At 60.5% G+C, this 17,187-nt stretch overlaps 1 protein-coding gene across 1 annotated transcript in view; it reads left to right on the top strand.

The window, feature by feature from the left end:
- Window positions 1-5,011: 5,011 nt before the first annotated feature.
- RTEL1 (regulator of telomere elongation helicase 1) overlaps window positions 5,012-17,187 on the top strand; it is a 28,037-nt gene continuing 15,861 nt past the window's right edge. The window contains exons 1-9 of the mRNA XM_060123329.1: window positions 5,012-5,844; window positions 6,771-6,966; window positions 7,240-7,333; window positions 7,841-7,922; window positions 8,092-8,152; window positions 11,203-11,278; window positions 11,731-11,815; window positions 12,108-12,173; window positions 12,833-12,983. Of these exons, the coding sequence (XP_059979312.1) occupies window positions 5,743-5,844; window positions 6,771-6,966; window positions 7,240-7,333; window positions 7,841-7,922; window positions 8,092-8,152; window positions 11,203-11,278; window positions 11,731-11,815; window positions 12,108-12,173; window positions 12,833-12,983 (913 nt within the window). The 5' untranslated portion in view covers window positions 5,012-5,742. The remainder of the gene's footprint in view (window positions 5,845-6,770; window positions 6,967-7,239; window positions 7,334-7,840; window positions 7,923-8,091; window positions 8,153-11,202; window positions 11,279-11,730; window positions 11,816-12,107; window positions 12,174-12,832; window positions 12,984-17,187) is intronic.

Raw genomic sequence — 17,187 nt, 5'->3', positions numbered from 1 at the left:
TTTTTTCTTTAAAAAAAAATTTTTTTTTGGCTGCTTTGGGTCTTTGCTGTTGCACGCAGGCTTTCTCTAGTTGCTGTGAGTAAGGGCCACTCTTCGTTGCAGTGCACAGGCTTCTCATCATTGCGGTGGCTTCTCTTGTTGCAGAGCACGGGCTCTAGGCACGCGGGCTTCAGTAGTTGTGGCATGTGGGCTCAGTAGTTGTGGCGCACGGGCTTAGTTGCTCCGCGGCATGTGGGATCTTCCCGGACCAGGGATCGAACCCGTGTCTCCTGCACTGGCAGGTGGATTCTTAACCACTGTGCCACCAGGGAAGTCCCATGGTCTCCTTCTTGACACCAGGGGTAACTTGGACACCCAGAACAATCCTGGGAAAAAGCATGGGTCAGCAGTGCCCCAAAGTCTGGCCAAGAAGAGGGTCTGGTGCCAGGAAACTCTGAGGTCGGAGGGTCTGGGCCCAAGCCCTGATGGCCATCGATGGTGTGGCTTCGTCTGCGTCCCTCCAGCGCCTAACCTCAGTCTGCTCATGTCAGAAGGATGAGAAGGAGGCCTGTGCAGGGGTTTTACCAACGAGGTGAAAAGCTGATAAATGCTCTCAGAAGTGGCTGCCCACTGTCCCCCAGCTCAGGCACAGATGGTGAATGAGGACGCACAGACCTGCCCCAGTGTGGGACTGGGGCCACGCTGGCCACCCTCACCTGCTGGTCCCAGTATCTCTGGGGATGTCAGGGAGAGGGCAGGGGGCGTATGAAGTCCAGATGGATAAGACCCCCAGATGGATGTGGGGGGGGGTGGTCAGTGACGCACGTGGTCCCCTGCCAGGCTCCTGCAGAAGTCACTGGGGGCCAGAACCGCCGGCCCTGAGGGGCGGGGGTCAGGGCATTGCACACGTGGGTGGGCGGAGCTCTGGCGCCTCAGACAGAAGCGGGCGCTGCGGACAGAGTCGAACTAGCTGGGGAGAGGGGATTGCAGAGAGCCGCCCCCAGGGCGGACGGAAGGGTGGGCGAGGTGACGGGGTGGAGGTGGGGGCCGCCCGCCCGCCTAGCCATCTCGGGCACCGAGTGCAAAGGTGAAGCCGGTCCTGGGAAAGCCAGACTGGGCAGAGCGTTCCTGAGGAGAGCGACCCCCGCGTCCTTGCCCCGGGGGTCGCCTGGCAGCACTCCCGCGTCCAGTATGTGACCCGCGTTTCCCGCCTCGCCCGGTGCCCGCCCCTCCGCGGCAGCTCCGCGCCTGCTGCAGGCCCGGGAGGAGAGGGTCGTTGCCGTTGAGGGCGGTGGGTCTGCAGCTGGGGAGGTGGAGCGGCGGGGGAGGGAGGGGCAGACGCCCCCATCCTAGAAAGGCTCGGAAACAGCGGCAGCCCATCCCCCATCCAAACCCGCAGCGTAAAGGGCGGTGGCTTTTTCGACCGGGGCGGGTGGCACCATGTCACAGAGGGTGGTCCCGAGCCCGCAGCGGCGAGGGGAGGGGCGGCGACGCGAGGTGCGGGCGCGGCTCGGCTCAGGTTTCCGTTTCCCGTCTTCTCGCAGCGCCCCCTTCCGTCCCCCGGCCCCTCTGTTGGCGCAGGGAGAGCCCGGGCCCCGCCCGCCCCGGGCTGGGACTCCTGCAAAGGGTCCCGCGCTCCTCCCTCTGACCCCCGAGAAGGCGCGGTCCGACCCAGGTCTGGGGTCCCCGGGCGCCTCCAGGGACCCTGCCCGCATCCCGCGAGCGCGCCCACCCACCCATGGGTCTCGGAGCCATCCTGAGGCAGTCGCTCCCGGCTTGGCACAGCAGCGCCCCCCGCACCAATGCCCCCACCCCGAGCGGAGCCCCTGCTCTGCGGCCCAAGTCCGTTAGGCTAGCGCCGCAATCCCCGCCTTATGGGCACCGGGTCTCCCCACCCGGCGGCCCTGAACCCCGTCTCCTGCGGGTTCCGCCCGGAGAGCGCCCGCGCCCTTGCAGAGCGTGGGGTCCGAGATGGGAAAACACTCCGTAATCGGCCCAGCGGTGGGCGAGGCCAGACAATAGCCTCTGCTCAGTCAGATCCGCCGCCCCAGGACTCCCGATGCCCCGGTGCCTACCGGACACGGTGCTGGCCATGGTGCTGGCGGCGGTGGGGTTGCGGAGGCCGGAGAGGCGCGGGCGGTGGCTGGAGCTGCAGTCGGCGAATGCTGCAGTGTCGGGGAGGGGAGGGGGCAAGGGAGGGCAGGAGGCGGGAGCAGCGGGGAGAGGGAGGGAGGGGGAGAGAGAGAGAGAGGGAGAGAGAGAGAGAGAGAGAGAGAGAGCGCGCCTGGCTGTTGCACGGGCTGCAGCCGTCAGAGGGAGGGGATGATGGGAGGGGAGAGATCAGCCTGGGACGCAGAGCTGAGCGCTGCAAGCCGTTGCCCATCCTCCCACCGCTCACCACTTGGAGCTGGTGCCCCCCCAACCTGGCTTTGTGCACTCCCCGGGGGGATGGAGGAAACAGCCCCCAATTCCCCAGGGTGGGTGCAGCAGGAGACGATGGGCCTCAACATCAGAGTGGGGTAGGAGAGCTCTTCACTGAGGCCAGTGGAAGCTGGGAGGTGCCTTCTGTGCGCCCAGGCTTGTGCTGAGGGCTAAGCGAGTCATGGATGGTGAAGGTGGGGGCTGGTCTGGAAGGCCTCCAGGGGCATCCGAGAGCAGCTCCTGAGGCAGAGAAGAGGGTAAATTGATGTGAAGAGGCCTAGAACAAAGGCTTTGGAGCGAGACGGAGACTGGAGCCAATCCCAGCTCTGACATCTACTTGCTGTGTGACTGAGAGTGAGTTTCTGACCTCTCTGGGCCTCCATTTCTCGGGTGTGAGATGAGACAATGGTGTCAGTGCCCAGGTGGTGTAGGAGAGATGTGCACGCTTGGTGGCGTCCTGCCCCTCCCCCTGCCAGACTCAGGGGTTTGGTTGACACCCCCAAAGGCAGAGCTGTTCCCGCAGTGACCACGTCACCTCTTTGGTGGTGGGGATGGGAAGTCAGGCAGATGGAGCATCATTCCCGTTTTAGGGATGGAGCCACTGAGGCCAAGAGAAGTGCTGACTCCACAAGCAATGAAGTCCTAGAGCCAGAGCTAGATCTCTGGGAAACCTCGGGAACACACAGAGAGATGAGGAGGACCCAGGACCTCTGTGTACACACACAGCAAGCACGTGACTGGTTAACATCTGTCCTGTGGTCCACATGGGGTCTGGTCCACCGTGGGAGTCCCACAGAGCCTGGCAGAGCAGACACTCAGTGCGAGTTGGTTGACTTGCTCGAGATCGCAGTGCCTGCTGAGTGGGCTTGCTATGGCCAGCCTTCTTCTCCCCTTCTGCTCACCTCTCAGGACTCAGTACCACAGTATTTACGTGTTATAATTAATAGGAGCCTGGGCAGGAGTCCCTATGCACAATGTGTGACCAGGGTCCTCAGCTCCCTTTCTGGCCCAGGAGTTTGCCAAGTCTCTGGGTCCTGGACTTCCCTTCCTTGGACTTTTGTGGGGGAAATGCCATTATTCTCAGAAGATGGGGGGTGTGGAGGTGAAGAGTGGGACTCCTGGCTCTGGGACTTGCTGCCGTCTTCAGGAAATCTACTAACCACCCACCCCATGCTTCCTTTCCTCACCTGTAAGGAGTGGGTCATAAAAGCACTTACCTCAGGGGTCGTTGGAAGGACAACCGTGTTAATGCCTGCATGGATGGTACTGAAATGTGTGCCTAGTGAGCATTCAGCAAGTGTGTGGCCGGGTCTCCTCTTCTCCAAGCTCCCTGCTGAGATAGACACTCTACTGTCCCCTCACTGGAACAAGTGGGTGTGTGTGGATGCCAGTGTGCGCCAGGGGCTTCCCCAAGCATGATCTCACACACATCAGCCTAGACACTCATGTGGCATTAAGGTGCCATCAGTGGGAAAACATCTGGACATTAAACAGCCCACGAGACCCTCTAAAATCAGCCTTGCCACCTGACTGTGGGCTGTCACTTCAGCGTCAGTTTCTTCCTGGTGCTCTTTGAGGCATGCTGGGGTCACCTAGACAAACACTTCTTTTTTTTTAATATTTATTTATTTGGTTGCGCTGGGTCTTAGTTGCGGCTCATGGGCTCCTTAGTTGTGGAATGTGAACTATTAGTTGCAGCATGCATGTGGGTTCTAGTTCCCTGGATCAGGGATGGAACCTGGGCCCCCTGCATTGGGATTGCAGAGTCTCAACCACTGCGGCACCAGGGACGTCCATAGACAAACACTTCTGACCACACAGAGCTGTGCAGACCCCTGGAACCTCCCTGTTGACTGCCAGCTGGTGCTGGGTGCTGGGGGTTCAAAGGTCCCGCCCTGACCAGTGGGGGACATTGACCGGAAAAGCGGCTGGACCTAGAGGACAGTAGGAGAGGAACTGGTGAGGCTCTCAGGAGCCGAGTCACGGGCAAGGGGCAGCCATTTGCGAAATTTAAGGAGAGTGATCAGCTCAGACTCGAGTCTTTAAAAGACCTCTGGGTCTTTTGAGAAAAGGGAAGCCACAGGAAACCTGTTAGAAGGCTTGTGCTGTTGTCCGGGCAGTTGTCCAAGGGGGCTTGGCCCGGGGGGAAGTGGAATGGAGACCCTGGTGGGGAGGGAGGAGACGGCGGGGCCCCAGGTTCGTGCCCGCGGGCGAGGAGGTGCCGGTCACCAGGCTCAGGGTCAACTGAAGGGGCGGGTGGGACGTGGAACGCTGCGCGCCAGCAGAGCGCGGACCCCGAGGGAGGGGACCAGTTTCCGGCCGGAGCACTGCGCAGCGGACCGGAATTGGGGGCGGAAGTGCAGCGCGTTCACGGATGACTGCGCGCCTCAGCCCTCAAAGTCGGACCGGCTGCCTGCTGAGGACGCGGTGGTGGTGAGTCGGACGGACAGGGGCGAAGTCCTGGAGATCCCGGTCGTGGAAGGCTCCCCGCCGAGACCCTGGCACTGGAAGCTGTGCCCAAGCGGGGGCTTCCGCAACTGCAACTCCCGGCAGGCCCCGCGCAGCCCTCGGGCCGCGCGCTGGCGATTTTGGCGCGCTGCATTGTGGGGCGCGTAGTGCCCGGCTCCGCGCTCGTGGAGGGCGCCGGGTCCGCGGGAAGGGCGGCCCGGCGGGGTTTAGGAGCGCGGGTTGTTAGTCCGAGTGTCCGTGCGAAACCAGGCCTCGGGGGGCTGAGTGGTTTGCTGGGCGCCGCACGGATTCGCGTCCCAGGTCAGAGCAGCACACGTGCTCTTTCGCTGCCCACCTGGGAGGGATGGGGCTGGTCCGTGGAGCGGAGAGTTGGGAGCCGCAGGGGCGGGGGGTCCCGACCGGCCCAGGCTGGGGGCGCTCCGCTGGGAACTGGCCCCTCAAGCTTTGGCGGAGGTCAATGCAGTGTTATTGCGGGTGGAGCACGTGGAGCTGCATCTGGCCCCTCTCTTGTCGCCTCTCCCGGAGCACGGTGGAGCTGCCTGGGGCGGGAGAACAAGACAGGGCCGACACCTCTCTGAGCTCCTTGTGACAGGATGTCACAGGCTCGCCTTCGGACCTGTCTGCGGAGGCACTGCCTGAGGGGACTGGTGAAGTGGCTTGGCGCTCGGGAAAGGGTCGCTACAAACAGTCTTGTCATTGCAGTCTCTGCCATAGGGGCTCCCGTGGAGAACGTGTCCCAGCGGCACAGGCTGGCATAACTTACCTGGAGCGTCTGAGACCCTGAGATGTTCGGAGAGGGGTTTGTCTCGCAGACCCACACAGCCTGCGTTTCAGCCAGCTTCTGTGTCCGCCCGAGACAGAGAGTAGGCCAGTATGCCCAAGATAACCCTGAATGGTGTGACAGTGGATTTCCCTTTCCAGCCATACAAATGCCAAGAGGAGTACATGAGCAAGGTCTTGGAGTGTCTGCAGAAGGTGAGGCTGCAGACTGAGGGGCTTGTACCCGGGGGATGGGTCAGAGTGGGTAGAGCCTCAGTAAGACCCAATGTACACGCACTGTCTTTACACCGGCCAGGTCCTCCTGGTGAAGCTACCCTTCTGGACGTGGGAGTCGACCATAAATAGGGCTCGTGTTTTAGGTGGGGTAGGAGAGATGCTAAACAAATAAACAAAAAGGATAATTCTAGACCGTGAGGAGTGCTGTAAAGAAAAGACATAAGGTGATAGACTTCGGAGCGCCTTGGGGGCCTCTCTGCGCAGGTGGAATGTGAGTGAGGCCAAGCGATGAGGGCGTCCAGCTGAGGGCCTGGAGGAAGTATTTGCACACAGAGGGACAGGTGGCACCCAGCCCTCATTAGGGGAGGTCGTTAAACCTCAGGGGGTGCAGCCTGCTTTCTGCTGGGTTTCTGGGCACGCCCTCTTGTACCTGCCCAAGCCCCCAGCCCTTGAGGGCTGCCTCTGTAGCTGGGCCCATGTTCCCACTCCTGCGGCAGCTGGGGGCAGCTTTGCAGACATGGCTGTGTCGGCCCAGGTTTCCACTCGGGCTACCGGCCGAGAGCTATGTGGACTGTCAGGCTCCATGCAGGTAGTGTAACTGCTTGGGTCCAGAATCAGAGTCAAACCCCCATTCTGGGGCTTGACCGAATTCGTCGTCTTCCTGTTTATATTAGGCTGAAAAGTACCGTGGTATTTTGGGTAATGCTCTGTAAATTGTTTGCTAATGAGACCTGGTTTGGTCTACAGCTTTTGGGTTGAGAGTGGAGAGGTCCTGCGGCATTTTACGTCCCCCGCTGAGTGGTGGCAGAGCTGCCCCAGGGGCTGCAGGGCTTGTCTCAGGTGGGCTGTGTGGCCTGCGGAGCCTGCCCCTGCTCCCCCGTGACCCTGTTCTCCACCCCATTTAGAAAGTGAACGGCGTTCTGGAGAGCCCCACGGGCACGGGGAAGACGCTGTGTCTCCTCTGCAGCACGCTGGCCTGGCGGGAGCAGCTCCGAGACGCTGTCTCTGCCCGCAAGATTGCCGAGAGGGTGTCAGGGGAGCTCTTCCTTGACCGCGCCTTGGCGTCCTGGGGGAACGCTGCCCTGGAAGGAGATGTCCCAGGTGCTGCCCCTTTTTGCCCCTTTCCTGGTCCCGGGCTGGGAGGCGGGGAAGGAAGGGGGGTTGTAGCTGCCACGTCATTTCTCGCCATCCTGGCTGTAAACCTAGGGTCAGAGCCTTATGGCCAAATGAGGACCCTGCAGAGACCCACTGCACTCCTTCCTGTAGCGAGTATTGGGCATCGATGCTTAGCTGTCCCCGGGCCGAGTTAGCTGAGTGCCCCGGGTTAACTGCACACGTGGGCCGTGACCTGTCCTGTTCCCTTGTGCCGGGCAGTGTGCTACGCGGACGTCCCAAAGATCATTTACGCCTCCAGGACCCACTCGCAGCTCACTCAGGTCATCAGTGAGCTCCGGAACACCTCCTACCGGTAGGTCAGGCGGCGTCCACCCCTGCCTTGGGGTCACGGGGGTGTTCTGCCTGGACCCCACCCTGGGGTCGCGCCGTGCTCTGGCTGTGGGGCTGCCGCCCTGAGCTCCTCGCAGCCATCAGGGTGTCAGCTGTGGGCGTGGGTCAGGGCAGCTGCGCGGGGGAGGCCCTGCCCCGTGTTGGAGCCCCCAGCACTGCTGCAGGAGGGTTGGTGTCCCCTCCCCGCCGGCCTCCCACGAGAGGGAGGATGCAGGTGGCAAGGTCTCCCCGAGGCCTGCCCCAGTCTCTCGGCCTCGCCCTGGACGCTGACTCGGAGCAGGCCGTGCCACGGTGAAAGCCCCTCTCGAGCCTGGGACGGACTTCCGCCCCAGCCACTCCCTCTGGCTGCCCGGGCGTGTGAGCCAAGCTTCCCTGGGCTCCCGGTGCAGCCCACGTGGCTCCTGCCGCTGGACAGCACTGGGGCCCCCGCCCTCTGATCCTTGGGCCCCCCAACCGTCTCCTCCACCAGGCCCCGAGTGTGTGTGCTGGGCTCCCGGGAACAGCTGTGTATCCATCCTGAGGTGAAGAAGCAGGAGAGTAACCACATGCAGGTGGGCTCCTGGGGCTCCCAGCCTGGCCTTGGTGGGTCTGCTGCTGTTGCGTGGGTGCTGCCCCTGGGGGACGGAGGGGTAAAGAGCTGGCGGGGGTGGAGCTGGCAGGGGGTGCCTGGCTGGGGCAGGGCTCGGCCGTCACACGAGCCCAGACCTCATGTTCACCCAGGTCCACTTGTGCCGCAAGAAGGTGGCAAGTCGCTCCTGTCACTTCTACAACAACGTGGAAGGTGAGAAGGCTCGAGGTGGTGCGTCCTGCCCACGGAGAGCTGCAGGGGGCGTGGAGTCTGGGCGCCTCTGAGGGCTGGGCTCAGCGGCTTCCTGGGCTGCTGACTGCTGCCCCTCAGCGCCCCGCTCTGGGCTGTCGAGGTGCCTGAGCTCTGTCTCCTGACGACCAGCATTGGCGTGCGTGCAGAGGCGCTCACGCGGTGGGGCCGAGGAAGGGCCTGAACCGTGCCAACAGCATGCTTTGTGCAGAGTGCGTGCTCCCTTCTGGAGGGCTGGAAATCGGGCGCCTGCCAGTCAGGGGTGCCCCCCTGGGCGCTGGGTCTCTGGAGAGCATTTCACTCATGGTCTCAGCTGTTCTGGGGGAGTCGGCCAGGGAGGGGGTGCTGGAAGCTCCTCCACGTGTCTTTCCCTTTGCTGATTCTGTGGTGCATCCTGTCACTGCCGCCTGTAACTCGGCGGGTGTGACGTGCCCTGAGCCCCTGGGGTCCTCCTAGTGACTCCTCCAGCCTCATCCAGAAACGGATGAGAGTGGAAAGCGCAGTGTTTGTGACAACGGCCGGCCCAGGTGTGGCGTGGTTGTGTGACCGCAGGTGCCCAGGGCCCTGTGAAGGGGACCCTTTGTCTCCTGTCACTGACTTTCTTGGGGCCCAGAGTGGAGGGGCGGCACTGGTGCCCTTGCCTCCGAATTCCTGCTTTTCCGCCTGTGGCTGCCCTTTGTGTCTGTCAGGACTTCTGGAGCCGGAGGTGATGGCAGAGAGGCTTCTCTGTGGTGTGGCCTGGGGGCGGGGTCACGCTCCTGTGGGGTCAGGGTTCCCTCTGTTTCCTGCCTCAGGGTTGGGACTCAGACCCTGCAGTGAGCCGGGCCCCAGAGAGTTCACATCGGTGATTCGCAGGGCACCAGCGGGCCAGGCCTGTGCTAGGCAGTGGGTCAGGACAGCAGGACGGTCCCAGAGGCCTGAGCTGGGAGTCCCAGCGCCCTTGGAGAGAGGGAGGGGGGTTGCCTGATGCGGGCTTGGGCTCTGGCGGGCCGGCTGTGGGTAGGGCTGCACGGCTTGGCCTCTGGGGTGATGACCCAGGGTCCCAGGCTCATTCCTCACTGCCTTCCCCTTGGCGGTGTCCCTTGGTCTGGTGGCGCCGAGGACCTGCAGGACAGCAGTGAAGTGTAAGGCTGAGGGTGGCCTGTGGCGGCTGTCGTGGCCCCGGGCTGGAGGCTGCTGGCCGCCAGCTCTGCTGTCCCGTCGGCGTCAGGCCTGTGGGTGTCGGGTCGCCTGAAGGCTGCTCTCTTGTCCTCGTCCCCCCGCTGCTTGGCCCTCTGCCCTCAGTCCTGCCTTCCCACGGGCCCTGGTGTCAGGCCCGTGATGCTCGACGGAGCCGTCCCCCCTTTGCTGCACTGTGGCTGCCTCCCCTGTCCTTGTCCCTGGCAAAGGGGGTTCCAGGTGTCCTGTTGGCCACAGGCCAGAGCTGTTAGGGTGTGAACCGCTCCAGCCACCTTTCCACAGCAGCTTGGAGTGGCCAGCTTGCCCACTCTGCTGGATCAGCCCTCACCTGCAGGGTCCTGTCCCTCACCTGCAGCACCCCTCACCTCATCTGGAGGGTCCTTGAGGAGGGAGGGGCCAGGAGGCCAGGGGACGGGTGGGAGCTGGGGGGAGCTTCCCATCCACGGTGGAGGCACCCTTGGAGCTGCTGCGTGTTGGGCCCCTGGCTGCAGGCCCCTCCCCACTGCCCCAGGCCCTGTGTGGCAGAGCAGGGGCTATCCCAGCTGGCCTGCTGGCTCCGGCCTCTCTGTCCCCTCCCCAGTCCCTGCCCCTGCTCTGCTGTACTCTTTCTGCGTGTTCGTCGAGGGCATCCACTCACCATAAACCGGTGCCCCCCGGCTGTCTCAGCCTCCTTTGCCAGCTGACGCACGGGATGCAGTGGGTGTCTCCGGCAGGTGCCCAGGCCTTGGAGGGGGAGAGGAGTGGGCAGAGACCCCAGGAGGGGTCTGAGAGGCGTGCAGAGCGGAGCCCTGCCTGGCTGCGTCCCGCGGGGAGCAAGCAGTGTGGCCCGGCCAGGCCCCTCCCTCCTCTCCACGGTCCCTTCCTCTTCACTGCCCGCTCTTCCTCGCCCCCCCTCCCCAGCCCCCCTCGCCCCAGGTAGGTGACTGAGCTGTGGGGCCGGCCTGCTGCAGAGCGTGCCGATTGGCTGGTCTGTTGCTATGGTGCTGCTGAGCGGATGGCTCTTCTTCCTTCCCCTGCCTGCTGCCTGGTGGGGGCACCTGGGGGCGGTCACTGCAGAGGGCCTGTGTGTTCTGGTCTGTGCAGTTAAGGGCTGGGCCTGGTACCTGCCCCAGTGGAACTGGGAGCCGGGGACCTGTGTCCACATGGGGCTGCCCTGAGACTCGGGGTGCTTATTAGAGGAGACCTTTGCTCCCATCTGCTGGGACAGGCCTGGGTGTCGCTGGGTTATAGTACTTGCCTGGCCGATTCCTACGGGCCCAACTGGGGGGCCTGTGTCCCTTCTTGAGGCCCGTCCCGCCCAGGGACACACAGCCAGCAGGGAGTGGGGCCTGTCTGGGCTGCATCCTGAGGAAGGGGCCCCAAGGCCGCAGGGCCTCAGGTGGGCTCTGCGCCTCCCGCCTGGGCAGCACAGGCAGTGACAGCAAGTTGTTTCTGCTGCTGGCCGTGTGGAGCCTGGCTTCCTTAAGAGGGAGACTCTGGGCTTGTTCTTGGGGGGTGCGGTGAAGCGAGAGGAAGGGACTTGCTGCCAGACTGAAGCCTGATTGCAGGGCAGGTGCCCCGGGGCTCATGGGAGCCGCCCCGGCCTGGAGAGGGTCTGGTGGTGACAGGCTGAGGGCCAGCCCCCACCCCACCCCACCCTGGGGTCTCCTCTTGGTGTTCAGCCTCAGGCCTGCATCTGCCCAAGGCACAGAGCAGGGCTCCCTTGGGACTCGCTTTAGGCTTGGCGCCCTCCCCAGGGGCTGCCTGTTGCCAGGAGCCATTCCATCCCGGGTGCCTCCCGCGGTCTGGGTACTCTGGACCAGAGAGCCTGTGTTTACGCCCGCCCGTGTCCCCAGAGAAGAGCCTGGAGCCGGAGCTGGCCAGCCGCATCCTGGACATCGAGGACCTGGTCAGCAGCGGGACGAGGCACAGGTAACCTGCCAGGGCTGGGCTCCCTCCACGCGCACAGGCAGGCACGTTTCTCTCCTGAAGCATTGGAAGAAATGAGACGCTCCTTCCCAGCCCCCAGCCCCCAGCCCCCTGCCCCCGCCCACTGGGCCTTTGTTCCTGGGACATCCAGCTCGTCCTCCACCTGACACTGCCCCTCCTCTCTGAAGCTGGCTACGACCTTGTAGCTTCAGGCCTCCAGTCGGGTGACACATGCCCGACTGCCCTGCTTCTCACCATCTCATCCACCTGCCCAGGATCAGGCTTGGTCTTTTTGTTTTTGTAGATTTTTAAATGAGTGACCCACTCACACGGTTGAAAACTGATGGTGTGAGGGGTGGCCGGCAAGCCTTCCCGCTGCCCCAGGCCGTGGCTCTCTCGCGCCCCGGGGAACCCTCCCAGCCTGCACTGTGTCCCAGCACCTCCTCTCCCTCCAGAGTGTGCCCCTACTACCTGTCTCGGAACCTGAAGCAGCAGGCCGACATCATCTTCATGCCCTACAACTACCTGCTGGACGCCAAGGTGAGGCCTCGGCCTGCGTAGCTGACGGTGCCTGATGGCAGGGCATGTCCCAGGCTCAGGAGGGGCCGGCGGAGCCCGTGCTGGGATCAGACCTTCGCTCAGAGCCAGCGCTCGGAGCCACAGCCCCTCACCAGCCCGAGGCTGTGACTCGTTCTGAGCTCTGGGAGTGTGTGGCCTGGTAGGAGTGAGGGGACCCCGCGCGGCCGGGGTCCCTGTCCCTCTCTCCAGCTGGACCCCGCGAGACCGCCTGGGAGCATCGGCCCCAGCCTGGCGTCCTCCTCTCTTGCTGTAGAGCCGCCGTGCATATGGCATCGACCTGAAAGGGGCGGTCGTCGTCTTTGACGAAGCTCACAACGTGGTGAGTGTCTGGGTGGCCTTCCTGACACCCCCTTCCTCCAGCCCACTTTCTTGTGCACAACAGCTGGGCCTTTCTGTCCAGACCCCCGCGTCCCACCATCAGGACCAAGCAAAACTGGGCAAGGTGGGCTGCCGACCTGTGCCTGCCATTTGCACGCAAGACCCCCAGACCCTTCCTGCCATCTCATTCCTTCTCTTCCCTTTTGTCCCTGGTGGCTGCCTCCCTGCTGCCTGCCCGCCCTGCCCCTCCTGTCCTGTGGCCTGTGTCAGGGCCCAAGGACCCTTGGCTCCAGGAGTGGTGGACCTTGACCAGAGCACTGGAGGAAGGCCACCTGGGGAGCCTGGAGGGGTCCACAAGAGCCTGGCATCCTCAGCCTCACGGGGTTCCAGGCGGTTGTTGGCGTGGGGACGGTGGGCCCATGGGCCAGACTCGGCTTTCGAGAGAAGCTAGAAGCTAGAGTTTAGCGGGAAATTTTCTAACTATAAAATGTAGGCAGCTCAAATAAAATTGTTTTCAGACACTGTCTGGGCCAGACATCCATCTCTGGGCCAGTTTGAGACCCGGCCTTGAGAACACGAGGGGCCTCTTGCTTCCCCTCCCCCTGCCCCCCGTCACCTCTGCCTCATCGAGCCCCGTGACGGGTGTGCTCGGGCTCACAGGAGAAGATGTGTGAGGAGGCCGCGTCCTTCGACCTGACGCCCCACGACGTGGCTTCGGGACTGGACGTGATAGACCAGGTGCTGGAGGAGCAGGCCAAGGTGGCGCGGCAGGCGCTCCACCCGGAGTTCAGCGCGGACTCGGCCAGCTCAGGTGCGCTCGCGGGCAGGGACCGCAGACCAGACGAGGGGCCAGTCTGCCCAGGGCCCTTCTTTCAAGTCTGCCTCAGGGGCAGCGCCAGCCTCTGTAAGAGTCTTCTTGGCCTCACAGATGGACGTGGGGAGGTGGGTACCGCCCAACCTGTCAGCACTCTCTCAAGTCCTTTTCACCATTTCCCCGGGGATGTGAACTTGCCTCTACTGCATAGAAGTGAAAACCAAGGGTGTCAGCCATAATGACGTTTTGTAAGGACCCGCAAGCATCGTCCACAGGAACGGCGCTCAGCGAGTCATATCCCGCATTTCCCTTTTGCAGCAGTGATTGCAGCGTGTGTAGAAATACTTGGTGGACGCAGTTGGTTTGTCCAGACATTCTGCGTGGCCTTTGTTAGTGTTAGGAATCCACCTTTTGCTCGCCAGACCACTTTGTAGCAAGCATTCCTACTGTCGAGTTGCTGCAGGTTCATAGCATTTGCGCCCGGTCCTTTGGACGTCACCCACGTCCCGTCGTGTCCTTCACACGAGTGTGGGGCGGGGCGTGAACAGCCTCAGCTTCCCGGTCCCTTTACAGTCACACACATGGGCAGACTCCAGAGGGCGCAGAGGCCCCTTCTCCCACCAGGCCACCTGCTTCGGCCCCCTCTGCGAGGGTCTCCGGGCCTCCTTTGACGCACTCACAGGCTGTGTTGGGGGAGAGAAGGTTTGTAAACGGCTTTGTGTGTTTAGCACAGAAGTTCTCAAACGTGTTGGCCTCAGGACCCTTTATGTCTTAAACTTTACGTTCTTTTTTTTTTTTTGCCGTACGCGGGCCTCTCACTGCTGTGGCCTCTCCTGTTGCGGAGCACAGGCTCTGGACGTGCAGGCTCAGCGGCCGTGGCTCACGGGCTTAGTTGCTCCACGGCACGTGGGGTCTTCCTGGACCGGGGCACGAACCCGTGTCCCCTGCATGAGCAGGCGGACTCTCAACCACTGCGCCACCAGGGAAGCCCAAACTTTACGTTCTTGAAACATACTGAGCTTTGTTTATGTGAGTTACATCTATGGATAATTAGCGTATTAGAAGGAAAAACTAAATAACAAACTATTACATGGCAATTTCCTAGGGCTGCCTTAACGAAGTACCACAAGCTGGGAGGCTTCAGCAACAGAAGTTTATCCTCTCAGTTCTGGGGCTAGATGTCCACGTGTTGGGTGTCAGCCGGGGTGGCTCCTTCTGTGAGTTCCCGGGGCATGTGCTCCAGGCCTCTCTGTCCCAGCTCTGGCAACTACTGGCAGACCTGGGCTTGTAGACGCCTCACTCCAGTCTCACTCCCATCTTCACATGGTGTCCTCTCTCATAGGGACGCCTGTCACTGGTTGAGGGCCCAACCCAGTTCTCTAGGACCTCATCCTAACTGACCATATCTGCAAATAAGGTCACATTCACAGGGGTCAGGGTTTAGGATTTGAACATAGCTTTCTGGAGGACACGATTCAATCCATGACATGTTAACATAAATAACACTTTTTTGGAAAAATAACTATATTTTAAAAATTAGAAGAGTGGCATTATTTCAGTTTTGCAAATCTCTTTAATATCTGGCTTAATGCAAGGTAATTGGATCTTGTAACTTCCTGCTTTGGCTGACGTGATACTACGCGCCATGGCTGTATTCATTTCCTAGTGCTGCTAAAAGAAATTTCCAGACTTAGCTTAAGGCAACTCAAATGTATTACCTCATGGTGCCCAGAAGCCCAGGATGGGCCAGCAGCGCTCTTCCTTCTGGAGTCTGCAGACGGGGATCCGTTTCCTGGTCTTTTACAGCTTCTAGAGGTGCCATGTTGTTTGGCTTGTGGCCCCACGTCTCCGACCTCTGCTTCCTCGGTCTCCTCTGATTCCGTAAGGACCCTGCTGTTCCATTTTGGGCCACCCCAGATGATCCAGGGTTATCGCCCCATCTCGAGGTCCTCAACTTCATTGCATCTGCAGGTCCCTTTTGCTGCGAAGCTGACCTATTCATGGGTTCCAGGGATTAGACCGCGGACGTGTGTGGGGACCAGTATCAGCCTCTGGGAAGCTACACTGTATATTTGTGAGAGAAAGAAGGAAAAAGGCAAATCGTGTACCCATAGGAAGAGCAGTAGCGGCAGTAGCAGCACCACGGAAGTAGGTTGGCCCTGCGGCCGTCCTGGGCAGGTCTCGGGCCAGGTCCCTTGGCCTGCTGTGCTCTGCTGCTTAGGTATCCTCGTGGACGCATGGTCCTTGCTTCACCGTCTTTACCTGCGATGGGAATTTCTAAGTCAGCTGCTTTCGACCCCGAACGCATGTACATGAGTAAATAGGTCAGCGTTTCTCCGGGGACGTATCTAGGAATGGATTTTCTGATTGACAGTCACGTGCATCATAAACCTTGCTGTTTTAAAATTGTCTTTTACTTTTAAAGTTGGATGTTGTTTTAGGACTTCTTTTTCTTTTGAAAGCCCAGTAATTTTGCTGCAGTTTGTCTCAGTGTTGATTTTCCGGATCGACGTATGATGACCTCTTTCAGCCTGTAGTTCCAAGTCTCCTCTTACCTGGGGGGATGTTGTCCCGCACGGCAGCGCTCACGGCCCGGCCTTGGCTTCGGTTTCTGCTCCAGGGATCATGTCGTGTCTCTTCCACCTGAGTTCGGAACCTGTTACTCTCTCAGATCCTTTTGTCTCTATTTTTCTTTGACTTATAAAAATTCCCCTTTTTCACTGTTTCTTTTAAGACGATGTGGCTTGTATCTACTTTTGTGTTCTTCTAACATAATCTTTATTTCTCAAGTGTTTTTTCCTCCTAGTTGTCTCTGAGTTCTGTTGCTTCATTTCTGAGCTTTAGAAAACCTGGCTCGTGTTGTCGTTTCATGTCTTTTTTTCTTTTTAATTAATTAATTATTTATTTATCTTTGGCTGTGTTGGGTCTTCGTTGATGCGCGCGGGCTTTCTCTAGTTGTGTCTAGCGGGGGCTACACTTCGTTGCGGTGCGCTGGCTTCTCATTACAGTGGCTTCTCTTGTTTCAGAGCACGGGCTCTAGGCACGCGAACTTCAGTAGTTGTGGCACGCAGGCGCTAAGCGCAGGCTCAGTAGTTGTGGCGCACTGGCTTAGTTGCTCCGCAGCATGTGGGATCTTCCCGGACCAGGGCTCGAACCCATGTCCCCTGTGTTGGCAGGCGGATTCTTAACCACTGTGCCACCAGGGAAGTCCCCGTTTCATGTCTTCTATCCTGTTCCGACACCGTCATTTTCTGTTTTCTCACCAGCTCACAGATAACTTGCTACGGCTGCTGCGTGCCTTCCCCAGCCCCCGCGGCTGACGCTCTGCCCCATCTGACCAGCCCCCCACTGAGCGGACAGGTTCCCTGTTTCTCTGCCTCCTTCAGGGCGGTTGCCGGCCTGACACCTTTACTCTGTGTCTTAGCGTGTGTTTCCTGAGAACAAGGACATTCTCTTTGATGATCCGATCATAAAACCAGCATCCGTACTGCACTCTCGTCTAATCGGCAGCCGCATCAGAATTTTCCCAGCTGTCCTCGGTAAGGCCCGAAACACAGCCACCCCTCTGCCCGGTGCCGTGGTCTCCGGGCCTGTGAAGAGAAAGGCTAGTTACTTCGTCGACTGTCCTACAGTTTGGATTTGTCTGCTGTGTTCTCGTGGTTGGATTCAGGTTTTGCATTTTGGTGGGAATACCGCGGACTTGCGTCGTCTCGCAGGTGATGTTGGTGGCGTTAACTTCAGTCTGGTTACGTGACGGCTGCCGGGTGTTTCTGCTGTGCGGTCACTGCTTTTCCATTTGTGATTCTGAAGTCACTTGTGGCATCCATTAATGAGTCGTCCCTGAAGTCATGATTTCTATGATGTTTGCAGAACGATGAGTCTTCTTATCCTCTCGTCTTCTGCATGAGGTCTTATACTAACCTCCGCATCCGTGTCAGCATGTGAGTCCACGTGCTTAGGCACTCACCCCCACGCCCGTGTGCGTAGAACTGTGAGTTCATGCTCTCCCCCACCCCAGTTTTAGTCCAGAACCACGCAGTTATTCTTTTGTCCTCCCTTTCCACGTTTGTAACGCCTTTTGTGAGGAAACGAGCTTTCATTTTTTCTCAGTATCGTACTTAACTTGTTTGATCCTAGAACCCACAGACAGTTGTTTGAGAATTGCCAGCCCACCCACGATAAATGAACATCTACTCACTAG

This window comes from Lagenorhynchus albirostris, chromosome 15 (genome assembly GCF_949774975.1).
Source record: "Lagenorhynchus albirostris chromosome 15, mLagAlb1.1, whole genome shotgun sequence".
In the NCBI taxonomy this organism is placed as follows: domain Eukaryota; kingdom Metazoa; phylum Chordata; class Mammalia; order Artiodactyla; family Delphinidae; genus Lagenorhynchus; species Lagenorhynchus albirostris.
This window is presented reverse-complemented; position numbering and strand designations above follow the sequence as displayed.